Source organism: Electrona antarctica (genome assembly GCF_951216825.1).
Source record: "Electrona antarctica genome assembly, chromosome: 18".
NCBI lineage: Eukaryota > Metazoa > Chordata > Actinopteri > Myctophiformes > Myctophidae > Electrona > Electrona antarctica.
The window spans coordinates 41,370,579-41,397,311 of record NC_136799.1 but is presented as its reverse complement, the minus strand read 5'-3'; the positions used below and the strand labels follow the sequence as shown (position 1 = coordinate 41,397,311).

At 43.3% G+C, this 26,733-nt stretch overlaps 1 protein-coding gene and 1 long non-coding RNA gene across 2 annotated transcripts; one reads left to right on the top strand and one right to left on the bottom strand.

The window, feature by feature from the left end:
• The first annotated feature begins 4,293 nt into the window (after window positions 1–4,293).
• On the top strand, window positions 4,294–22,933 carry wdr43 (WD repeat domain 43). The gene is made up of 18 exons (XM_079529095.1): window positions 4,294–4,604; window positions 5,399–5,533; window positions 8,169–8,290; window positions 10,301–10,421; window positions 10,841–10,959; window positions 11,086–11,188; window positions 11,502–11,566; window positions 11,685–11,844; window positions 12,081–12,167; window positions 12,312–12,434; window positions 13,193–13,345; window positions 13,829–13,915; window positions 14,567–14,598; window positions 14,815–14,878; window positions 15,866–15,979; window positions 16,734–16,803; window positions 21,243–21,301; window positions 21,836–22,933. The coding sequence occupies exons 1-18, from the start codon at window positions 4,392–4,394 to the stop codon at window positions 21,995–21,997; spliced, it is 1,989 nt and encodes a 662-aa protein (XP_079385221.1). The 5' UTR covers window positions 4,294–4,391; the 3' UTR covers window positions 21,998–22,933.
• On the bottom strand, window positions 22,364–25,179 carry LOC306942914. Its single transcript, XR_013792349.1, has 2 exons — window positions 24,261–25,179; window positions 22,364–24,221 (listed from the first exon to the last, which is right to left on the bottom strand). It is a non-coding gene; the product is annotated as an uncharacterized lncRNA (long non-coding RNA).
• Window positions 25,180–26,733: the final 1,554 nt, after the last annotated feature.

Below are 26,733 nucleotides of genomic sequence, written 5' to 3'. Positions count from 1 at the left end.
GTCCCTCCCTCCTCGGGGCAAACCATACACATACGTATTACGTAAGCTGCTTTAGTCACGTTCAAGTATAGGTGAACAATAGTTTGGAATCAAGACAGAAGCAACAATCTCAACCACTAAATGTAGCCTGGTGAGTGGTACGTGACGCGAGGTTATAGAATAAAAATAAATGAAAAAGTATTCTTACAGTTTAGCAACTTTTGACGGTTGACAATAATTTACAACCTGGATTTTGCTTTCAAAAGGATATCATTTTGAGAATGATGTTCTCAAAATATCGATAATGATTATAAATTCATAGTGATAGACAGACAGATCTACATACTTCCCACTAGTTTTGTCTACTGCTGAACTGTGTAACTGTGCTTTGCATGCAATCTACTGTTCTTTGATTATCCCCCTGTATTCTCTCTGAAATCTGGATGATATGAAACTGAATCTTTCCTTTTCTGCACACCCTATTGACTCCTATTCAAACTCCCAAGTATCCTACCTTGTCTGGACAGTTGGATGTCCTTCAAGGCACACATTGCTTCCCAGCATAATTGATGTGCCGTGCAGGACCTTAAAGGTCAGCCGGCCAGGGTCTATTAGTCATCCCTCGTACCAGATTAATAACCAAATGCGACAGAGCCTTTCAGTCTGTAGCTCCAAGACTCTGGAGAGTCTGGACCCTTCCACATGGTCATGAGAGCTGCAGCGTCCCACTTTTAAGAACTTAACAACACTTCTGTTTAAACAGGCCTTTGCACAGAATGTCGTGTAGATTTTTGTCTTCTTTGTGGTGTTTCTGAGTTCTGTTGTACAGTTTGTGTTTCTGCTGATTTTAATTGTATTCGAACTGCTGTGTTTTTTTTATTGAATGTAAACATGTTGTGAGTTCTCTCTGTGAGAAGTTCTATATAAATCAATTGTATACTTACTTACTTCAAGGACATTGGGCAATGTGGACCGGGCGACGATATAGGATATACAGCATGATGTGCAAGGGGAAAGATGAGAGCCTGTACCACCACCTTGACGCTGAAAGCCTGGATGCTGATAGCCATACCAGGGCTAGTGTTACATCAACATGTCTGACCAATTGAATATTTATTATGACACCATCAAATGCAGCATCTGATGGCCGTTGAAATTGTAAAACTGTGACTGCTGGAGTCACAGTCTTTAGCAGGTCACCAATTGTGCTATATAACAATCTGGGAAACGGGTTGTATACTCTAGACCGGATATAAACACTGAAGAGTAAATTCTTATAGCCTACCATGTGACGACGTCATCATCATGCAAAGATTAGTCTCTCGAAACAGACTGTTGAAGGGAAAAAAAGAGGGTGCTGTTTTTCCTTTATTTTTTGCTGATGGGTTCTCATCTCAGATTGTGCACAGATAAATACTATCATCATGAAAATAAAGGATAAGCAGATCATTGATAAAATATGATTTGACTTTATTGTCTCAGGGGGAGATTTGTTTTCATAACCCGTTCAACACAAACATAAACACAGTAGTAATCAATCAATCAATCAATCAATCAACGTTATTGTCACGAGTCACAAAATTACAGGTAAAAGTGAGGTGTGTCACGCTTACAATACAGGTAATTGAGGTAAAGATACATAGAATCTCCATATCTCCTGTCTCCTGACCTATAAAACTCACCATTGTCAGAGGCAATAAACAAAACAAATAAATAAATAGAATGTAACTTAATAAGATGGGAGGGAGCACAGCACAGCAGAAATCTCAAAGTTTTCGAACCAATGGGCTTTACACAGCAGAATTTTTCTGTTTCATATTTTTGACAGTGGTGGGCCGTCAGGGCCAGCAAGGCCTTCTCTGCTGGCCCACTTGCTTGATGCCACTTGCCTGATGCAGAAATTTATATTTTATAATAAGTTTTTCTTTTTAACAAATATTATATCTATAATATTATATATAATATTATATTTATTTCGCTGCCACTGCACTGTTTTTCACTCAGACAGGCTGGATGCTCTGCTTCCATTCTGTGCAGGTACAACAGCCCTTGGGTTTTTTTTAACCAATGAGATTATTTCCTTGTGTTGTCTCCGGGTAAAATTCTCTACCGGGAGGCCTGCAGAAACTCCAGTGAATCCCCTTGCTGTTGAAATGAATGGGATCAATATAGAGCTTGACAGGTTCCTTAGCCAATCAGATTTCGAGTTTGCCCTGCTGGGCGTTTTCTTTCATGTACCAGCGCCAGCTAGCTGGCCTTTGGTGACGTTAACGTCTTGCTTGGATCCCATCATTGGGGGGAAATATTGTCAAATGAGAAAAGAGAACTGGGTGTTTCAAACTTTCTGCGCGAGTTCCCATGTGTGGGTTGATTGAGGAGCTAAATAGATTTAACTCACAAACAAACGCGGAAAACGGCTGAAGGAGGAGAAGAAACAGATTTAGTGGTGGATTTACAGTCAAAGCATTTTTCGAGAAGGAAGGACTTCAAGAAAAGCTTGCAGGGTAGACCATTGGTATGATGCAGGCAGCCATGGTAAGGATCTTTATATAATATTTATATACATGCGATCGCGATGCGACGCAGCTTATTGATTGATCGTTTTATAGGCTATGGTTGTGGACTTCAGGACGTGTGGTTGTCCGTGCTGACAGTGTGTGTGGCCGAGTCTTATGTGGCTGTGCGCTGCGGAGCCACTTGTGTGTGTGTGTGTGTGTGTGTGTGTGTGTGTGTGTGTGTGTGCACGCGCGCACGCGCTGCGTGTGTTTAGTCCCCGCCGGTGCAGCATAGCTGGGATATTACAGAGCCTGATATGAGTGTGGTTCAGTTCCACCAATTTTTGCGTGGTGTAATGTTGTATAAGATCATATGACAGGGCGGGGGGAATAGCCGATCTACAAGCCCACAGCGCGTCGTGAGCTTGTAGATCGGCTAGTTTCGGGGGGGTGGGGTGGGGGGTGGGGGGGGGGGGGTTGAAGGCCTAGTTCATTTCGGCACGGACCGCCACTGATTTTTGAGTGGTGCCTCCGCTCCATTACACAGCTATGTGTGTATGCATACGTTCAATACATATGACGTGTAGCTGTAGCCTATGTATGTGTACATACGTGTCCCAGCACGGACACCCCCACACCCTAGTGGCCAGTAGAGTACAGTAGAGTTCACCACAGCACAGTGTAAAGTGGCACACAGTAGACCTACACTACACAGTACGAGCCCTAGGCACGTTCGTTCCGGGGATCCCCTCGAGGACCCCCACACGGTAACTCTGTCATTTCTCCACCGTTCTCCACCTTTTTCCAAAAAATCACAGTAGATTAGATTGCTCAGGTCAACGCATACATTCAGGACAAGACATAAATATACAAATACAATAAAACACCCAGCAAAGAACTATTAAAATAATTCTAAATGTTAAAAGCTATTTAAAAGAAAGCAAAGTCTCTCTCCACAGTCCACACCATGAAACACTATGTGTGTGCGTGTGCGCATGTGCAGAGCCGGATTTACCTTGCTGAGGGCCCCCGGGCTGGAGCAAATTTGAGGGCCCCCCTTGGGGCGCGCGGCGAAGCCGCGTGTCCCGCGATTTGGCCGAGCGGCGCAGCCGCGAGGCCGAAAAATTTTTGGGCTATTTTGTTTTCATTTTGGGGTACCCAGGCCCCTAAAAAGAGAGGCAGGCAGGCAGAAGCTCTCAATGGTTTAACCATAATACAACTAAATACAATAACAATACACACATTTCACTTGAATTGGATTTCACTTTACAATTTTATAATTCAAAAAAAAAAAAAAAAAAAAAATATTTTTTTTTTTTTTTTTTTTTTGGGCCCCCCTAGTCGGGGGCCCCCGGGCTTCAGCCCACCCTAGCCCAACGGTAAGTCCGGCTCTGCGCATGTGCATGCACGCATGTCCATTATCAGTTATTATCATTATCCAGTACAGTCAGAGCACAGTACACTACAATACAGTACAATAACTATATAACAATAAATGTATAGTTGCACTGCTCACTTCACAAAGGTGTGATTTATTTAGAGATATTTTGAAAATACTGACATTATACTATAAACTGACATTATGTAAGTAAGGGATATCTGCCTAGGTGGTCATTCTCGGGATATAATTCACCAGGGGGTTTAACCATCGACAATCAATCAAGCATTATGTATGCATTATTATATTTCTGTCTACATTTATTTTGGGTAACAGGACCCACGGCCCGCGAGGCTGCGACCCCAAACGGCGCCCCGACCCAGCGTTTGCCTGGCTGGTAAACACTGCTCCACGGTGACGCGAAGTTACCAATGCGCTGAAATGCGCATGCCCGCGGTACGGCTACACGTGGTCAGTGAGGAGTCACGCAGACGCACAGCACACACACCACAGCAGCAACCAGTGTAGTTTCTTCAGAAATGGCGGCCGACGGAGGCACTAGCTCTTCTGTGGGTGGGCTACCCTGCGTCTTCTCCCCCAAATCGCGGCAGTACCTGGCGCTGTGTGCCCAGGATGGCAGGCTGCGGGTGTGGAACACGGACAGTAAAACCCTCCACCAGGAATACGTGCCCTCGGCCCACCTGAGCGCCACTTGCACCTGCATAGCATGGGCCCCATGCGGGACGGTCAAGGTACGTGAGGCGGGGGGACTCCGCCGAGGCCCTGGGAGTCGGGGACACAGGGGCGCCGTCCATTATATTCCTTGGAACAACTCCGTTTAGAATCGTGTCAGCGCCACTCGGCTCGGGCGAAATGTGTCGCTAACGCGTGTGTTTGGTGTTCGTAGCGGTGCGTCCAGGTTTAGTAGTGATAATAGTGCTGTTTAGCCTGGTTAGCCACGTTAGCTGCCGAGCTAGCTTGAAACACACACAGCTGCTGCGCAACTATGGCACATGTCTGTCGCACATGGTTGCTGCCTGGAAGACGGTTTTACACTAAAACGTGGCTTGACGTGTGCGTGTGACCCGATGTAAAGGATCTATGAAATGCACAAATGCACGCCTAAGTAAAACATAACTTAGGCGTGTGGGTGGTGGTTATTTGAGAGTAGTAGCATTTTTCTAGGTTAAAATGTACATTATTTTCATTAGCCTTAGCTCAGTCTAGCTTGGTGGGCCACCATGACACTTGTTGCAGTCATTTTTCTGTGTACCAAGAGTCACTTAGAAGAACGATGGCAGTGGACTTTAGAAGGCAATGCGATTATAAAGTATTTGTGTTGAATCATTATTGTGTACATTGGTCGTATTTTAACATGAACTAATAGCAGGTCAAAGACACTGGCATTGCTCATTCTCACCAGTTAAAGTCTCTTTATACAACTTCAAATCTGTCAGTACTTCATTTGGGAAGATTCATTTGGATCTTTAATAATTAGGAAACGTACTCGCCGATTATCAGTGTGAATTGTTATATGTGATTTCAGGAGGGTCCTCAGAGGAAGAAGAGGAAATCAGAGCCAGGGAATTTGGAAGCCAAGGCAGACCTGCTGGCAATGGGCACCGCAACGGGCACGGTACTAATCTACAGCTCGGCGAAGGGGGCATTGCACTGTACCTTGGTAAGTTTAATATTTATCACTTCTGTTACTTGTTCATATTACTTGTTTGCACTTGCTAAAGTGAACTGACACACGAGACGTTAAAATGCACTTCAACTCATATAATTTGGTTTTTAATATTTTTAATACATAAATGGACATGCCAGTAGTAAGTGTAACATCATTTGACTTACTTTTCTTGGGGACACAAGTCTCTGAAAGCTTCCTGACCTGAAATATGATGTTTTGTATGAAGTCACTGGTGATGATCCTGACATGAAAAATGTAAAATCTAGATAGTAACTTAGTCTAAGAAATAAAAGGATATCAAAACATTTGGAGTTTGGACAGTCTGGAAGAGTAAAGCCAATTTGACACACATAGTCTCACTCCAGAATGTCATTTTGACTCTCTTTGGACTAGTTTGATTTCCCCAAATCAGGTTGGAAATGCCTTTTTGATTATTGGTAGGAAATTAAATGTCTGCTTCATTGGAAACCATAGGGTTCCACCTGGTTAAGCTGGTTGTGGCAAAGACAATATTTTAAATGCGTTTTTATTATAATTTGGCTATTTTGAAAACTTTTTGTGAACTTGATTGTCAGATATCTATCTGAAGAAAAGCAATCTGTGTGCATTTTCCTGAGTGGTCATGCAAGAAAAACATTGTACATCTGCCTTCTACTTAATTAATTTATGGAGATATGTCTTGCCTTATATCATGTTTGTCTAATAACCACAGACAATACAGTAGGGAGGCCTACTTTTTTGGTACTTTGTGGCAACCCGTAACTTGGCGGCTAGAGAGCCCGTTCGCCTGGCCAGCTCGGGTCAACATGTCCCTCTGAGACGCTTAACCCCCTGTAGCTCCCGCCTGAGTAGGGGTCGGCGATATGGAAACATAATATTGATCACCCAGTGCTTATCATGACCACCTGAGCAGCCATCAGCTGGGTGAAACTGAATTTCTCCCACTGGATTAACAAAGGTTTCCCCTTTTCATGTAGCATAGTGTTGCACTTGCTCTATTAGCGCTGCACTTTCACGTTCACCCAATGAGCCTAAATTGTTTAGGATGCCGGGTCATCTCTATTTCTGATCACAATGCCAGTTGAAAAATGTCCACCTGGCACCCTACAAAATGCCACTTTATTTGGTAAAACAAAACCAGTTTGTCTCCTGCCAAAGCAATGCAAGTCTACCATATCAACACACGGCAATGAAGATCTGGTTTTACACCAATAAAAAAAAAAGCTACATCGTCACTCGTCAGTGCTTTGTTAGTTTGTTTATAATTGTTTAAATTTGCATTCACGTCTGTAAAAATGATGGATGGTAAGGCTGACTCTTTTGACAGACTTTTGAACTGTCAGAGTTGATTCGGCAAGAAGCCATATTTTATCAAATTTAAAAAAAGTTGCCCAGTGGAATTGAATAATCAGTTGTTTGGCAGTAAACTAAACAAGCGTGCTAATTTGTGTGTTATTGAGTTGTTACTTAGTTTTACTGGATAATTGGGAGTTGCTGCAAACAGGCTTTTGCTCCTCTTGTTCTCACAGATTGCTGTAAGCATGTTGATGTATATATTTAATGGCCAACCCCAGTGTAGAAAATATGGATAAAGTGAAATGATTGTAACACTGTATTAAAACCCTTGGACTGCCACTCCCAATAGCAGCTTTTCAGTGACTTCTATTCATATTTTTTAAGGATTTCGGCCGGTTTTAGGTAGATTACATCGGCCGTTAGCCAAAAGTTGCTACATTTTGCTACATTAAACCCCCGATTATAGGGAATTAAACCAGCCCGTCAATTCCGTCAACGGTAGGTTTGGATTAATGAATTCAATCCGTCAATTCCGTCAACAGTAGGCTAAGGGTTTTAAGTTAACACATTTTGCTGGGGACCCACTTGAGAACCACTACACCACTAGTTGACATGGACCTTCTCCGAGACAACCATGACAACTACATAGCAGTAGTTTGGTCTGCACCTAGAGTGGGTAAATATTCACAGGTTAATTTCAAGTGGACTAAAGAGAGGGATTATTGTAATCTAGTTCTAATGTGACGTTACAATCATAACATGTGCTAGTGTGTTATTTCACATACTATGGCACTTTCCAGAGCAATTGCGTTTAACTTGACATCAAATCAGCTGAGAGGCCTGCAAATGGTGTGAAGCAAAAACAAATCCAGTTTAGAAGAGTGTCAGGCCGCAAGACTATACTCTAGTCAGTGTAAGGGGTTCAAAGATCCAATCTTAAGCCTTGCACTCTGGATGATTACTACTGTCTGAGTAGGACGGCGTGGCGGGACTCGGGAGGGCGATGGCGTAGGCGGTTACAAAGTAGACGGATGTTCACTGTTCAGGGAAAAACGGGACACGTTTGACACGACACGGCACGACGACAAGTCAAACATTCGGGACCATTCGTCCGTTGGCGTCGCATGTTTAACATGCTCCGTTGTGTACATCTGCATGTGATCCAAATACAATTCGGTAGAGTGTGATTATTTAAAAAAAGATTAATAATATGGAGATTAGAAGATTCTTCTCCTGACAGTGATGATGTGTATAATCTTCACTTTACCGTTGAACGGGCTGGTTTGTGAATATTTATTTGTAACATTGTTTTGTATAATTTCTCTGGCAGGAGGGAGGCCACAGTGGAGGGGTGAACTGTGTGGACTGGCATCCGGAGGACAACCTGTTGTACAGCGGCTCAGACGACGCACACATTGTGGAATGGGACCTGCAGACGGGCAAGACGCGCTTGTCAGTTTCTCATGGTTCTTTCCTCCTAACCCTCTGTGTTGCCTTACGCATGCGCTAAAATGTATCGTTTTAGAATTTATCTTGCAATCTGGAAAGTTCACCCTGTTCTGTTGTAGTATATATTTTTCTGACAGCTGTTTTGTTGTTCACACTATACTGTATGCCATAGTTGTAAATCGCAAATGATAACGCCTATCAAGGACAGTTTGTGGTCAAACAACTCATTTTGCACACAGGGAAATGCATGATTTACGCTCTGCTGAAGCCGTCTACACATTGTCGAGAGATTTGGTGGTGTCATGACATTAACCACTTGAACTCTAGCGTCCCTATTCTGGGGAGGGACGATCACTGAAAATGGCAGATCTACAAGCTCATTGTGAGCTTTATATGGTGTATTAAAACAAGTCCCAGGGTTGTACTGTTGCTGTGGTCAGCACACAGTGACTGGCATCATAATTCTTGGCCAGAATACGTTTCTGAAACGCCCCCAGTAAATAATATGCCAGTGTTGGAGGTTGAACTTAATGGCAGATACATTATCTTTTTTTTTGCTTTAAGCTATGTATGTACTCATGCAATGCATGTCCTGTGCAACAGTCATGAATCCAAACTTAGACAGCCAATTGCAATCTACCTGCATCCATCCCAGATTTAAAGCATGTGCTGCATGTGCGTGACTCGAGTCCTGAATTGTGAAATCGCAAAGTCACTGAAACAAAGCAATATGGTGGGCATATTGGAATGGGTTTTGACTAGCACTGGGCAATTAACTGAAAATGACCGACTTCATCTTGCTCATGTAGGTTAATCGAATAATCAATATATATTTGTATTTCTGAAATTAAGCTGTTATATTTCTAAACCGACACAAACCGACACAAAAAACCCTAATCTGTTTTATAATCGACTACAATTTTTAGCGATTAATCTGATTAACCTCTTACCCGATATTCTACATCGTTGTACAATAGTGGCTTGCAAAAATGTCTGCGCTTGAAGATCGTCTATTTTACGATTTTCTAAATGTTTAAATCATTGTGATATTGATTGTGACCAGAGGTCGCAGTTAACACATTCCGTACGTAGGACGTCTGGAAATGTCATAGGGAATCGAACCGTCGGGTACATACGACGTCTAGGTCCTAGCGCATCCTCAATGATACCAGGCGAGAGAAGAATATTCTGCATTTTTTCCTTTTTTTATTTTTCAGTTCGACTTTCGGCCACCGTCTCGGCTCATGTTAGCTTACCGTTGACTTAGCTGTGCGGCAGAAAGAATGCCTCGTCTCTCCTAAATAATCCAGGGCGCTCTTCGTGGTCTTGAGCTGACGGATATACTAGCGCTTCATTTCTGCTCCTCATCCGTCTCTCCCGCAAAATATGAACGCTTTTTGGATCATATATCGTATAAATTAAAACTATAGCAATGTAAGCTAGCAATGTAAACCAAACATATTTTCCGTATTGTTTCCGGGTCGTGGGTTTCAGAGTAAAAGCGGCCTTGTCTTTCCGGCACCCCAGAGCCCCAGATTTTGAAGGAATCCCGGCGCTGATTGTGTTGACTATGAAACGTTTTTGACACCTAACCCACAATCCCCGTCACTCTGTCACGTCACCTAACTCAAATCCCCGTCGCTCACCCCAGGCAAGCCCCCAGGTCATCGTGACATCAGCCATCTCAACAGGCCCGCAAATTAAAGCCCGGCCCTACCTGGGCCCTCATCCAACCCTGTACATTCAATACCCTGCCCCCGCTGCCACCCTTGGATCTATCTCTATATCTCTCTCTCTCTCTCTATATGACCTGTTATGGCATTACATATCTTGATCTGACTTCTATCACACCCTGTACACTCAAGATACGGCCAGTGCCATATATGCTTCTCGTCCCAGGCGTCTTACTGGTGATATTGATTGAGGTGGTATGGCCCAGACCTAGTTGTCACAGTGAGTTGTAAGTGCTATGGCCCAGCCCTGGTTGTGACTGTGTTGCTGTGTGTCTTACAGTAAGTGGAAGGCAGACCGTGCGTCAGTCACCAGTGTGTGTGTGAGTCCTGACGGCAAGCTGCTGCTCTCGGCAGGACTGACCATCAAGATGTGGGACTTGGAGACCAAGGAGGTGTTTAGGGTGAGTGTTCACGTCTAACTGTTGGCCAATTGGCATAAATGGCTGGATGGATATGGCTATATTAGGCTTTGCAGGCTAAAAGCGATATTATTAATACATGTATCGGATATTTTCTTGCTGTCATTTGGTGTCGATCTGTTCATTAGCTATATTACCCTGGCATAGTTACAAAAATAAATCCCTGGAGTACTTGTTGCACCTCTTACCAAGAATGTCCTCAGTCTTGTTGCGGTTGCTTTATGTGTAGCAAAACAAATCCACCATCTTGATCTATGATCGTATGCATGGTGTCTGTCGAGTGAAATGCCAGAAATGTAACCCTCTAAATTACATTGGCAGATTTATTTAGACTTTAATAATGGCCCCTTTTTGAGCTCATTTGAGATGATGCCAACAGCGAATGGTTTCTGTCGTTGCAGAAATTCACAGGTCACTCCACAGCCGTCACGACCCTATGCTTCGCCACCACGCGACCCCCGGACAGCAACGGCCTCTACTTCCTGTCCGGCGCCACACACGACCGGCTCCTCAGCGTATGGTGAGTGCACAGTCCGCCGGCAGTCGGCAGAGGCTCCTAAACGCAATAAACCCACCTGGGATGGGAGTGGTGGTGTTCCGCTTCTCTTCCCCAAACTGACGTCAGTGTCTTTCTTCTTTTCGGCAGGCAAGTGCGGGAAGACGGCAAGGACAAGAACTCGGTGGTGTCCTTCACGCTCACAGACGAGCCCCAACACATCGACCTATCTGCCAGTGACAGCAAGGGAAAGGTAGGGAAGGTCTTGATTTATACTTGGCACGATAACACACAATGTATCAGCGGTGATATATATTCGCTGCTTAGCGTAATGGACTCGGGGCGGAGTCTCACTGTGAAACGTTGTCGACGACAGATGCCTTCGCACACTTTCTCACAAAATGTTCAAAAATAGCAGATGGACAAGCTCGCAGCGTGTCACTTCTTACACCGAGCGCTTGTATATCTTCTCTTTTTGGAATAGCCAACGCAAAATTCTAAAATGACACGGATGCTTTCCTGGTTTTAATCAGTTTAATGTTGGGTGCTTTCTTTCCTTCCCCCAGGCGGTGAGGCTGGCGGTGGTGTGTAAGGACGGACAGTTGCATCTCTTTGAGCACTTTTTAAACGGGTAAGAAGAACCTTTTTGTACGGCCCAGGCTCAACGTTATTTGTTTTATTTCCATTCCGTTTGGACAAACAGATTAGATGTCTTGAGTCACTCCATGGATCTCTTTTCCTGTCCCCAGGCCATGTAAGAAGCCATTGTCACCCTCCTGTACGGTGCAGATGTCTGGTGTGGAGGACACCCCGCGTCCCATCCCCTTGCTCGCGGCAGGCCTCTGCGCTGACACGCGGACAGTGATGCTGGCCTACGGCAACCACCTACAGCCAGTCATGGAGAAAGTGGTGAGTGCTCTTCCTCTGCAGCCGCTGGGCACAGATGAACTTTGTTTTTATGTCCGTCCTTCTACAGCCGCTGTTTCCCAAACAGTGGCCCGGGACCCATTTGTGCTATTGTAACTAGTTTGGGACCCGGGGAAACGGCACATCTCAAGCTAAAAGGTTTTGGAACCAGTGGTCTACAGTACTTGACTTTACCGTGTTTTGACCTCATTCTCTACCTCCTTTCTCCCCGCTTGTAGGAGTTCGACACAGCCGAGAGACATGTCTGTTTGACGCGAGATGTCAAGACCACCCTTTCCCTCTCCATGGAAAGCACAGTCTCTAAGGTATCACCCCCAGCCCTTTTCAGAGGAAACACAGATCTTTGTATTCATTGCTTTTCAGTCTTGACCTTTAGCGTGTCACCCGTCTGCACAAGACGTGCCACACCAGTTATGTATGTGAACCAGGAAATTGTCACTTCTTTTCAGGTGAAAACGCCAATAGTCAATGCTAAGAGCAAAATATTGATCCCAGGGCTTCCCGGTCACCAAGCGCCCCTGAAGGCCTCACAGGGATCAGAGAAGAGGAAAAAAGGCGCAGACACAAAAGAGGTATGTCGTGCTATCTTGTCCTGAAGAAATGCCAAGTCAGTGTTTTCTGCCGACTGTGCTACTGAAATGCTTCTGTTGTCTTATTGTGGTTAATGGTATTGGAGTTGTTGCGAAGGCTTTCACTTAGAGTTCCATATATGGGATAACCCATAGTCCCATATATGGAGACAACAGCGATATCCAGCGCTGACATCAGATTAATGTAGAAACTCCAAAGATGGATATACACAGTGGTGACATCATCGTAACACTAGACTTGCACAGCATAAAAGGCGGCTCCCATGGCTTCTAAACCTGAGATTCCAGGCAACGCACGCGGTATCGCCAACAGGTCATCAACATATACGAATCAAGGTATCTGGCTTTACAACCCATATACCTTGAATGGCTTGTATTACCTTGGGTACGAGTCTTCTAGATGAGACAGAATAAATGGCTAAGCAACTCGTAGAGCATTGAAGTAGAGGTTTCCACATCCCGGTTAAGTTTGCATCGAACACCACTGTAGCGGGTCCTAAAGAAATAATCTGCACTGGTTCGAGCTATTTTACAGGAGTCTTCCAGCTAAGTTAATGAAGAAATATAGAACCGTACAACCACAATATCGTCACCTAGAGTACCGCTGTTCACATGAAAAGATCTGTTCAAGTGTTGCACTGCATCAAACATTGATCTGATATAATGACACGGTTGTTGGCTTCTCTCACCTGATGGCTCCACTTCTCTCTCTCTGTGCTCCCACCTTCTGCCCACTATAGATGTCGATAGAGGAGCGGCTGGGGGAAATCGATCTGTCTACTGTCTCCGGTGAAAAGGCAGGAGGACCCAAGGGCCCACCCTCTTTACAGACGGACAACTTTGCAGTGCTGCTGGTGCAGGGCTTGGAGAGCAATGATAGCAACATCCTAAATGTAAGTACACTTGCCAGAGAAGCTTGCGAACTCTGAAACAATGTTATTAATTCATTATTAATTGTCAATTACTGTCTATCTTCCATCTCTTGGTAAGTAAAACGTTGGGCTTTTGCTTATGCATTCTGACCAGAAGCTGAAGGGACTAATGGTAATTGTAGCTAATGTCTTTGGGATTTGACCCCAACCCTGCAAAGTTGGTGTCCAAGCCAAAATCCAGCCAGAGTGATGAGGCTTTTTATGGGCCCAGTCCCATCTATGGCGCCACACTCCCGGCAGTTTCTGATGATGAATATCTAAGAACCGTAATTTCAAATGCCACCCTTGGCCACATTGCCCAAGCTATTAAAGGAATATTTCCTGGCCTGACCTGTTGCGTCTTGAGCCGTTGGGGTGCCTACATGAATGCCAACCTAACCAGTCATGTGACATTTTCACTCAACATGCTGAATCATTTTCCCTTTTTGTCTTTTTCCCTTGCAGAAAGTTTTCCAGACCCGAAAGGAAATGATAATAAGGAAGACGGTAGCACGGTTACCTCTCCCAGCTGTCTTGCCATTAGTGGAAGTGGTAAGTGCAGGGCAGAGCTTATGAAACACTTGTTGTACTTGTACTTACACCTATAGTAAAAAGAAAGGGCATCCGGTGTGGTGTACAGGTGAAGTTTCTTAGCCAACATTTTGGAGAAAAGGGGTTTTAATCCTTTGGTGAATCCGGCTTGGCCGGCCGCTCCAACAAACGCAGCTGGCTGCGATGACTGCTGGAGAGAGGACCTCCATCGTGGTGCTAACGACTCATACCGGTGGGTCAGGGCGCGAGCAAGGATGCTAAATTGAGAGGAATGGCGTGTTCCTCTGCACGCGTTAAAGTCCTCCTGATGATACTCCTTCATTTGTCAGGTGACAAAACTAAAAGTGAAAAGAAGCGCAGTGGCACATGTACTGGTTGAGGTGTTAGGGAGGTCGTAGGCAAGTGTGTCTCTGATACAAGTAGAAGAAGCAGTGACAAGGGACTACTGTACGAGGGGGAAATTGGCCAAACAACTTAAATTGGGAGGAAAAGGGTAATAGAAAATAGAATTGCAAAAAGGAAAAGAAAGGAAGGCTGAGACTTTTCTTCCAAGGCTAAATCATTCCAAGGAACTTCGACCTAACCTTGGAAGAAAAACCTGTTTTGTTTGGTTCTTTGCAAGATTAAGCTATCTTATATTCTTCTTTCCAGATCACCAAGAGACTGCAGGGACATCCATTTCAGTAAGTGAAATTTACTTGAGCTGCCCGCACAAAAATGAACAACAATCCTGTAATCCTGTGGTCTGCTGTTCGCAGAATTTGTCTTGAAAGATTATAAGGCCTTTAGACTAACTGTCTTGGTTTGAATGTAATTTGCACGACACACTAAAGACAGCATTTTCTGAAGATCCCTGGTGCTTGACAATGCAAATAACAGCTGTGCTATCATCTCCATAGGGCGATACTGATGGTCCGGTGGCTCAAGGCTGTACTCACGCACCACACCTCGTACCTGTCCTCGGTGAGTCCCAGCATTCATTCCACGACTAGAATACCAGAAACCTTATCTCCATATTTTAACGTTTTGGGGTTTTTTCATTCATAAATGAACACCCTGGTTTATCATGCTACAGCGTCACACAGAAGCATCAAAAGTTGCCGATCCACAAGCTCGAAACGCGGTGTGAAAATTCAATGAGTTGAACATTGCAGATTGGCTATTTTGTGAAACTCTTAGAGTGTCTCCTATAATGACAGGCCCAAAGAGCAACAGAGTTAAATGTGGTTAAGACCTATAATGACAGGCCCAAAGAGCAACAGAGTTAAATGTGGTTAAGACAACAACGGATGGTACAATGAACGAACAGACAGACAGACAGACAGACAGACAGACAAGACGGCCGTGGTGAGACCATGTGCCTCAGATGTTCATGTTTTTGTTTGGCCATGCCATAGTCATGATTCATAATGTTGGTCTGTCCAAATAGCTGTACAGCCTGGTTGGAAGTGGCTTTTTGTATTTTATCCATTTCTCCATTAGAAAATGTAGACTTAGACTTGCACATGTTGTCGTCATTGGAATCGCTGAAAACAAATCTGGACTCTGCTTATTGCTGTGATTTCATGTTGTGTGCTTTGACAGTGACTGATCTGTGTGTGAGTGTACTTGGATTTACTTGTGAGGGCCAAATGTCCCCACTCCCCATATATAATAGAATTTGAGAAATGGACATTGTGGGGACCATTTGCCTGGTCCTCACAAGATAAATGGTGGTTTATCGTGAAAGAAATGTGCATATATTTTCAGAGTAAGGCTTAACAATTTGATTCAGGTTGTGGTTAGGATTATATGTTTAGGGATTGGGATTATGCCTGATTTCCGTATAATTATTCGGGAACCAGTGTTGTGCTTTAGGGTTTGGGTTGAAAAATCTATGAAATTACCATTCTGAAATGTTGATGTCCTCACAAGAAGAGTAATACAAACTTGTGTGTGTGGGTCCAACAGCTTCCTGACCTGGTCACCCAACTTGGAGTGTTGTATCACATGATAGAGACCAGAGTGAGGTTAGCCCACAAGCTAACGAAGCTGCATGGAAAACTCTTTCTGCTAATATCACAGGTACGTCTCTCCAGTGGTGGAAAACAGTACGGTAGTATGTTTCACTCAAGTAAAAGTACCAATACTGCAATGTAGAAATACTAGTCCGGAATTCAAAATGTACTTGAGTAAAAGTACAAATGTGCTTAAAAAGTACCAAAAGTAGAAAGTACTCATTATGCAGAATGACCAATTTCATGTTTTCAAAGCTTGGCTATTTTCAAATGACTGAAATGTGTATAGAGCTAATATATTAGTGGTAATATATGTGGTTAATGTATGTTTTGTAATGATAATCAAAATCTACAAAGTAACTAGTAATAAAGTTGTCAAATAATATTTGCCTCTGAAATGTTGTAAAAGTACAGAACATTTGACAAACTCGAGTACAAATACCTCAAAATGTACAGTACTTAAGTAAATGTACTTAGTTAATTTCCACCACTGCGTCTCGCCATACACGCACACCACGACGAAAGGCATTCCATTGTCGGCCCTTTCAATTTATATCCCCGTAAATTCAGTTGTTACAACCGCCTACGGACACAATGCAGAATATTGATTTAACGTGCTTCTCAAAGTGGGGTTCCCCAGCATAATGAGCAACAGTTTAAACAACTGAACCACGCTTCATTCTAAGGCTATTTTTCACCACTGGCCAATCGTTTTGGGGGTCCTTTACATGCAAACATTTCAAACTATGGATTATGTGCATCTTTTCTGAATCTTGTCTTCACTGCTTCATTGATGCATTGTTCCCCCTGTCTTCCACCAGGTGGCGACAAATGACAGCAGCAACACAGCCACAGGCGTGGACCACACGGCTAGGCTGGTTTATGAGGATGGTAAGAGAAACCTGCACACTGCTCCCCTCCGTCTCACTCTTTTCTGCCCCTAGCCCACTTTGTGCTAGTCTCATTTTCCCCAAATGTGTTTGCATCCTATAGACTTGCTGAATTGGATGAGAGAAGTAGATGTATTGTTTTGTGAGATTAGTTTTAAGATGTCATTTAACCCCTGGGCTTAAGTAATGCACTCGGGAGAATTTCTCACGACCGGTTTGTGCTTAGCCGTGCCAGTGTTGCACGCAAACAATTTATCTACAATTCAGGCATTTAGTCCAGAGTGATTTACAGTAAGCCAGAACAAGATCTGCTGTATATACCGCGTGCCGTATCCTGTTCTGAGCTTGTAGATCTGCCCTTTTATCGGCAAGCGACACGGCATGCGACCAAGTATAAATCGCTATATCAGTATTACGGTATTATCACTATTAGTGTTACGTCTTCAGTTTTCTTCAAAATGGCTTCTTGTGCTGAAACAAGTGAGCCGTCATTGACATTGTGTGGTGGTTGAAAGCCATGCGCTGCTGCCAGTTGAATTAACTGCAATCAATAATTGCCTAATTGGGCCTATAAAGGGATGACTGGCCTTGGACGCCGAGCTCGGGGCATTTCAGATGATTGGTCACCAACAGTGGAGCCAGGGGCCTCGGTCACACTGGCGCGCATGACATCACTACCTACGTACGCAGCCTATCCCCGTGGCGGTGTTTGTTATATATTCTTCTTTTTGGCAATCCATTTGAATTCACCGGTTCTCAACGTTGGGTCCAGGGACCACCAGGGGTCCAAATGGACCTTTTTTATGGGTCTGTAACTCTTGGCAGTGGTTCCCGTTTGTGCCCTCCGAGTTGACTGAACACTGAGGATTGTGCAGTGTCTCTGTCCATTGTGCTCCCAGAGAGGGTCTGTCTGTGGCCTTAACCCATTTTGACCTGAGATCAGATTCTAAAAAAATGTCTTCTACATCCTGACAGATTTCTGAAAAAGCTATGTTTCTATGACGGTCGTTCTTCGATTTTTCAAAAATAGCAGACCTACAAGCTCGTGGCGCGCTATGAGCTTGTAGATCTGCTATTTTTCAATAGCTAAAGCATAACATAATGCCAACACCAAAAGGGGTTCCCGCCCAAAATGGGTTAATTCATATCAAAGTGCATGCGTCTGTGTGTGGAGGCGTGAGAACCACTCACTTAATTGACTGTCATTCATTACCTTCTTTCAAATGAGCTGTTGACACTGTGGAGTGTCTTCTCTCATCAAAACGTCTGAACGAATACGCTAACGGATTTATGTAGCCAATGTTTTTTTTTTTTGGCATTCCACGCAGTCACTCTCGACCGATGCACTTGCATGCAAACAAGATTCCTGTTGCTTGGCAACTGGACAGACAGGCAGCGTTCAGGATTCCTCCCCCCCCCCCCCCATAAGAGCAGAAACAACAAGACCCCGCTCTGTTCGGCCTCATTTCTCATTACCGTATAACTGTATAAGAACACTTTATTGAACCACCTAGAAAATTGGCTTCCATGATCTAATTAAGGTGAGCCGTGTGCGTTTCAATGCCCCTGCTAGCGGTCCGGGGGCACAGGGGGTTCATGGAAACGAGTTCATCAGTGGGAAGCTGCTTGAGCTTTGGGAGGCGTTTTCTGCCTGCTCTGCTTGCATGCAGAAGCAGCCGTACCTTAAAGACGGGGGTGAAATGGTTAATTTTGGCATTATTTTGAAGTTTCAGCTTGAAACGCTGGCTCTGAAGTTTCTGAACCAATCAGAGCGATGGGATGCAGGACATGGAGTGTTTGTTTACAAGTCAGATTAGTCGGCCAGCTGTACCAGTTTACTACTATGTGGGTTATTTCTACCCTATAATGTTTTCAGATACATATTTTAGCGTGATGATCAAGTTTAAACCGAGTAATACACTGTCTGGGCGTCATCTTGAATGGGATTTAAAAACTGAGTAGTTTGTAATCAAATCCAGCTGTGTTTGGAGGACGTTGCAGCAATGGGAATCAAACTGGTGAGCTTCATTTGTATTGATGTGGGCCACCCAGCACCTTTTTGTTTTCAGGAAGTAATTAAAATTCGATTTTATGGACTTTTTATATAAAAATGCACAAATGAAATCATTCCCTTTTTTTTGCATCCATTGTTTGATATGCCCATATGACCACAGATGTGGTCAAAGTGTGAAAAACGTATTTTTCATTTCAGTAGGTCTTTAAGGTTAGACTTGTATTGATGCCTGTGGGGGAAGTTGGAGCTTTCTTTTTTTACCCAGTCCTAACTAGGGGTGCAAGCTAATTGAAAATGTAAAACAAATTAAACAATTTAATAAGCTGTGTGACTGGCACCGGAGCGTGGGTCCAACAACTTTGACAGATATGTCTGTGAAAGCTTATGGTTCCTCAGTGAGTGAAGCAAGAGTGAGAAACCGGTCTTCTTGGTGTGTCGTCTTCCTGGGACGGCCACTTAACTTCGCAGTCTGTCTTCTACTTCACCAGTCGGGCGGCAGTGGCTCAGGGGTAGAGTGGCCGCTAGAGCAGCCGGAAGGGAATCGCAAGGTTCCTAGTTCGATCCCGGGCTCCCCCAGAGTTGGTGTCGAAGTGTCCTTGTCCTTGAGTAAGACTCTGAACCCCCCCCTAATTGCTCCTGTGTGCAGGCTGGTGCCTTGTATGGTTTCATCAGTGTATGTGCATTATATTCACACACATCTATGTAAAGCGCTATATAAATGCACCATTTACCAGTCTCACAGAACTTAATCTTAAATTAACGGAACTCTAGCTTCCACCTGCCTTATCCTGAAAGAACGACCGTGGCATCTCTCCATGGGGGCAATGTTGCTGCTCAGAGCATACACAAACTCAACACAGTTGCAGGACCTATGTTCAGGTGCCAGTCAGACCTGTGACTGGTGCACCTCTGCCAGCAGGAAATAATGGATAGTTGCAGCCCTAATCTTAACAGTTTGCATCAGTGGGCACTGGGCAGTCACTAAGCAGTACCTGGGGACCACCTTCTTTAGTAGAGCAAAATCATGACTCTCCACAGGGAGAGCTCAGTTTTGGGTTTAAACCCAGGCCCTTGTTGGGTAAATACTAGTGCATTTGCGCTTTTTTAAAGATTTTTTGCTTGTTTGCCTTTATTGATGGTATCAAGTGAAGACTGACAGGAAAGAGGGAGAGAGACAAGGGGAGAGACATGCAGCAAAGGCCGTCATGAACGGGACTCGAACACGCTGTCAGGCCAAGGCCTATATGTGGCATGCGCCTGGACCACTTGGCCAGCGCCGCCCCTGTATAGCGCTTTTATCCAAAGCGCTTTACATAGTGCATTACATTCACCCATTCATACTCACCGATGGCGGAGGAAACCATGCAAGGCACCAACCTGCACATCGGGAGCAGTTAAGGGTTCAGAGTCTTGCTCAAGGACACTTCTACACGAAGCCTGGGATCGGTTCAAGGTTCCCATCCCGCGACTCTACTGGCCACTCTGACTCTGGCGGCAGTGGCCGCCCAAGGGGTGGCTTGGGCTAACCTATACAGGGCTCATTTTCACGTCTAATTCTCCTGAACGCTACCATCTCAACTCTGCTTGGTAGACCCCCAGCCCATACAGATGCTGGTTGGTTTGGTCACATGTTCATGCTGTTTGACGTGTAGCCCTGCATGTAGTAGCATTCTGCATAAGGAGGCTGTTGTTTTTCAATTACATATTTCATGCATGAAATTTCATGCATTTCAAACATGGACTTCACAGAAAATATTAACATAATGAAATAACTAATTGAAAAATGCATGAGTTCTCATGCATTAGGACAATCGGTCAAAAGAACGAGGGATTTTATTTTTTTCTCGTTTCATTTTTCAATGACTAATGTGGTTAACGTTGAGTTTAAAGTTGCTTATAAAGGAGGGAGGGCGTGTCTGTAAAGTAAAAATAAGTTATTCATGTAATGGACACACTGTCATAAATCAAGCAGATGCATGTGTGAAATACCAAAGGTGTTTACTGTCCAATTTGTTGTGTGGGGGAAAACATGGGATGTAACATGGATGATGAGGAATACTTCATCCATAGCTGAAGGTGCTGGTGATCAGTTCTGGTCCGACGCTATCTGCAGGAGACAGGGTGTGTCCTGGTGGGGTCGCATTCCCCTCCACAAATCATATTGACATCATTATCTGTCCAGACACAGGAGTCTGTATTGCGTTGTCATAACCCAAACGGCACCGCCTAGTATAGAAATGCAAATCACTGTCTGTCGCTCCCTGTGGGGAATTCAAAGATAAATGAGCCCTACTCGACACAAGCTTCTTAACCTTTTTTGTATGCTTTGGTCCTTCTGTGCATGCATGCCATGTTGAGCTTGAGAACAAGGCCTCGGTTTCCCGGACCTCTTGATGGATTCCTTTCCTCTTCGCCCTTTTTAACAGAGTCATCTGACGAAGATGAGGCCTCCGGTGATGAAGGCCTCCGGGATGAAGACTCTGACGTAAGTCACAGATAGGCCTGTCACAATCATTACATAATCCGCTAATCACAATTATTTGCGATAATGGCAATTATTTTAGATAATTGTCATTGTTTCCATGTTGGAATATTTTAATACATTTTCAAAAAAGCAGAAATGGCAGATCTACAAGCTTGCAACATGTCACATTGTAAGCTTGTAGATCAGCTATTTCCTCTTATTTTATTTCTATTTTTTTAATGAAATGATTAAATGTCTGTATATTCATTGTAGTTATTTGTCAATCTGCCCTGTGCAATTTTTGATTTCGAAGCCTAAAAGTCAAACGGATATTAAATGTATTATTCATATGTTCCAGTGTTCAACGACAAAACACAATGAAATCTGTGATCGCAAATTATTTGTGACAATCTTAAACTTAAATTATATACGGGACAGCCCTAGTCACAGATGGACAAAGTCTTACGTCATTGGACCGCCAACTGCATGGCTATATTTGAAGGACGGCACTAGGCCTGACTGATGTGTTGTCTTTTTCTTTTCTTTTCTCCGCAGAACTGGGAGGAAGACGAGGTAACGGAGGAGACGATGGAAGAAGGCAAGGACGGGCAGGCAGGCGAGGAGGAGGAGGATGAGGAGGATCACGACGAAGCGGAATCCAAAGCCAACGGGGAAGAAGAGGACATGGAACACAAGAATGAGAGTGAAGAGGAATGAGCGAGAGAAACCACAAATCACACCCAATCAGTTGAAAGGAAAACAGTTATATATGGTCTTCATTTTATTTTGTTGAGGTTTTGATTTTATTATCGGAAAACAAAAAGCGGAAAGGGGCGGGCGGGTGGGTGGGGTGGGTTTTGGGGTAAAGAACAAAATGGTTTTAGGAAATCAAAAAGCAAGGGACGGATGACGTTGGGGGGGTGTGTGGGCAGACAGTGTGGCCCCCATGCCACAGCACGGTTAAACCACTTGGACACAGAGACTCCTTTAACCAAACAAGTGGTGATCACTGCGTTCATTCAGAGAGATGGGGCAAAAAAAACCTGGTCTCGCTTAATTCCACGTACGTTTCTCATCCCTGCGTTCTGCTTAGTTTGCGTCCCATTTCTAAATCTTCCGGCCTTCCAATGTGAACTCCCCACACACCCACCCCCCCCCCCCCCACCGGATTTGAATAAAAATGACAGCGGTGATCGCTCCCTCGAACTTGGCCACATTCCAGCTCGCATACATTGCAGTTGTGTCCGAAATTCACAAAGCCGAGACTGAACATTTTTTAATGAAAGTCCACTGTATATTACAGTGTAGTATATTTTCTGTTAAATAGTACATGACGCAGCACTCGGGACAGTGTTTCATGACCCAGATTGACCTCTTATGTAAACGGCGGGGAAATGTGCCGAGAGAGTTGTGGGGGAGTTAAAACATTCCGGAAGGTCTAGAATTGGAATGCTTAACCTCGGCTTTGTTGCTTTTTCTTTTCTTTTTTTTTATTGTACAGAGAACTGCTTGTCCCGGAGACCAGACATTGGTCATACATAATGCCCTCGCAACAATGTAAATCTGTATGTACAGTGCAGTGTTTGTATGATCTCTTCCCTGAACAGCTACCCCCTGAAATCCTTGGGATTAAATGAACACCTGTAAAGTCAACTCGTGAGAGCGCTTTTTTAAAATGGACTCATTTTTGGTTCGAATACAGATCGAGTGGGCACCTCAATGTTAAATTGGATGTTTCCGTTTACAAAATGTAAGAAAAATACAGACTAAATGTATGCTTTGGAAAATAATGGAAATTATGTAAAGTATACACGATTTGAACACGAACGGTATACAGTTGTGTATATCAATCCTAAATTTACCCTTCATCTTTATGCTCAAATGACTGGCTATCCACACGTTTGTAGCATGAAATATTAGGTGTTAACTAAAATGTCATTAAGAAAGATTATAAATATTTGGCCCCCATTTATAACATTTTTGTTATGTAAAATAAAATGCAAATTAAAATAAATAAATAAAATGTATAAAAAACCAGAAGGTGCCCAGAGGTCTCAGGAGCCAACTGTACCGCTACCATGTGGTTCCACCCCTTTTGTTTTACATGTGTCCGTTATTTTGTGCCTTTGGTTTTTGGGCATGCCACCATGTCCGTTGAACGCAGAATCCATGCCCACGGAGGCAAATTGAGAAAATGTAAACTTGATGCTCAATTGGGTAAATAAATGGGTTTTCAAAATGGCTTACTGTGTCTGATGGAGGGAAGAAGGGTTAAAAGAGCTAAATGATGACACGATGAAGCAGCTTCAGTAATGGCCTGTTCACAGGTGCAGGATAGGCCTACAACTTTAATTTTTGTTTTGTCACCTTAACCAGTTAATGTTGCTTGACCGGCCAGGGTTTCATTTGGTTAAGCATTGTTGGCAGTCGAATAATGGAACGGAAGTTCATGACCGATTTATTTTTTTCATTGTCTGTTCACTTGGCTAACTTGCTGGAAAAGTGAATGTAAACTTAAATGAGTTTCCTTTTGCCAACTGAAGCATAGCCGACTGCCACAAATGGACTGATAGTAAGGTTTTCCTCAAGGCCGGTAAATGTCAATATAGTTTAGACTTCCCTCATTCCATTGCCTCTTACAAGGGCATTGACGAGGCTTGGGGTGAGTGCTCACATTTGAACCAATAATGTCTAAAGTGCCATCTGGACAGTTTCCAAACGACTTCCTAAGGCCAGGGTGCTTTGAGAGTCTTGACAACTATGTTTGATGAGATCTTTCACCGTTGGATCAAATCCGTTTCCTCGATTCCTGTCATTTCTGTAGCCACTTGTAAATGTAATTTTAAGCAAAGTAATGCCTCCCTGAAGGACATGAGGTTTTCAGCTTGTTTGACCTTATATTCTAATGGATTGTTTTCTTGTCCTCTGCTTACGCGGTGCACTTGAATTTACATGACCGTTTATTACCTTCGATGCACACCAGAATTTTCCAGGTCGACAATCGACATGTGAAGTTTCATTTTATATCATTGCCTCGGATAAAGCAATTGCACTAAGCAACGGCATCGATTTTGAGACTGGTTGCAACAACTTAGTCCATCTTATTTTCTTCCATGGTTCTCGACATAGTTATTGTCGTAGGGGGAAAACCACTGCTCTCAGTGAAAATGAGAGCAGTGGTTCTCATTTTCACTCATGAATACACATACTGTACCAAGCTGCTTTAATACATCTTCGGCAGTTCTCGCTTTGTCTCACAATCTGAAATTAAACAATTTATTGTAATATCAATGTAATCTGGGACACTACCAAAGTGGTTTATTTTCTTGGGCAAGATAGGCAACAATGGACAACGTGAGACAAGTCAAACAACTTCTGTAGTATTTGTATTTTTGGATACTTCAACTTTCACCCCACTCCATTTCAAACGCAAATGTTGCACTTTTCACTCCACTCCAGGAAGGGGAAAAAGTAAGCTACATACAGTATTTTCATATAAAATTAACAGATCTACAAGCTCACAATTGATTGGGGTCCAACCGGTAACTGCCGACTCGTTTGAAAACCTTGCAACCCTTTTTGTTCAAATTTCACGCCACCTTTCAGATTTGACAGCACATATGAAAATGATAAGGTTGTACACTTAATAGCGAGACCAGCAAGCTCACATGAGGTGCTGTGTATGCAAAAAAAGCCTCTTATCTTGCAAATGAAAACCAAAGATGGATGAAGGACATAATGGGTTGAATGTATATCATTGCTGTAGGGTGGAAACTCAAACGGTTCCTTTTTGATTATTTAAAAAGGAAAAAAAAGTGGAAATGTCACACGACGACACATTGAGAGCTTGTAGACCTGCTATTTTCACTACTTTTGAACGTCAACTCTTGTTTGATGAAGTAGGGCATTAATAAATAAAAATGTTAAAATATATATATAGATAACTGCCTGACAGCAACAGTGTTTAAGTAATGGATAATATTGCAGTAATATAATGTAAAAATGCTTCATCATATTGCACACTAGTCATCCATGAAAATATAAATATATTTTAAATGTATTTATTGATTTTTATACATTTAACACACAGGGCTTCAACGATTTCCAAACCAAGGACCCCTTAGCTGAGAGATGGATGAAGCAGGGACCCCCACTACATATTGTATAGCGTTGTGTTGCAGATTTTTCATAGATTTCATAGACGGATTAGTGATTCGACTCATATAGACTTGTTGTTTGACAGCCATGTCATCAGTGTTGGATTCAGGTTAATTCAGAAATGGACAAGAGGTGCAGCACGTACATCCAAATATTTATATATTCATATATAATATTTATATCCAAACGAGTGCAGGATCCGAAAAGGAAAGGAAAAGAGGAGATCCGCACACCGTTTTAAAAACTCGAATAATTTAGAATAATTTATTAATAATAACAGAGTGGACAAAGAGACAACGTTTCGGCCTAACCGGCCTTCGTCAGGTATTACCTGGTAGGTACCGTCGGGTATTACCAGGACGAAGGCTGGTTAGTCTGCTTTTTTCCCCTCCACACCAAACCTCTTTGCTGAAAATAGCCGATTTAGAAGCTCACAACACCTCACGCTGTGAGGCATTGTGAGCTTGTAGATCTGCTATTTCCATGCTGCAGCTGCTATGTTCCACTCAGAGAAGGGATGCTATGGGTTCAAGTGGTGCATATAAATAAAGACAATCTGTGGGGCCACCTGTAGTAGCTCTGCGGACCCCCTAGGGGTCCCGGACCCCCTGTCATTGATTGATTGCTAACTTTATTAGCAGTTTGCAACAAAGAAAATCACACCTGTATGAAGTGAGGGGCGCTCTTATCGTACAGCATCATGAAGTAAAATAGACACTATGTCTATTTGCTCAGACACTGACGTAAAATTCTCTAGCGCCCCTCAAAAATTATAATAAAAAATAAATCACAGGAAAGTACAGTTCAATATAAGGTCAGCTAAGAGGATTTTAAACCCAAGAAAGCCTATAATGGCTTGTTTCCATTGGAGTCCTTCATACATATTCATCTAGACACAATTTAACCTACCTCCAGACTGAACATGCTGAAGTTAAAAACTAAAAGGGCAAAGATTTTCAATGAAAAGAAGGACAAAAATTAAATAAACTTAAAGGACCACTTCACCACTTTTCAACATCTTTTCATATAATTGGTCCCAACTAATGTTCATGATAAAATACCACAATCTTTTCCTACTCAGTCTGTGTCTCATAGGAGGGCTGTGGGCAGTTCAGAAACCCGTCCACCGGTGACATCATCGATGGTGAATCCAAGCTAATAGAAACGGCAGGCTTTCTTTTCCTGAAAAGTTGCAATGCAAAAGTTGAAGCCATCGTTCTCACGATAATACAAATCTAAATATATTTTAAAACAAATCTTGTTTAAAAAAATATATGCCTAATGATGATGTCACT

Excerpts from the sequence above, each read along its gene's own strand:
- wdr43 (XM_079529095.1), top strand. The coding sequence starts at position 4,392 with ATGGCGGCCGACGGAGGCACTAGCTCTTCTGTGGGTGGGCTACCCTGC. Across the intron at positions 14,599-14,814 it reads CTGCAGGGACATCCATTTCA|GGCGATACTGATGGTCCGGT; the intron begins GTAAGTGAAATT and ends TCATCTCCATAG. Across the intron at positions 21,302-21,835 it reads TCCGGGATGAAGACTCTGAC|AACTGGGAGGAAGACGAGGT; the intron begins GTAAGTCACAGA and ends TTTTCTCCGCAG.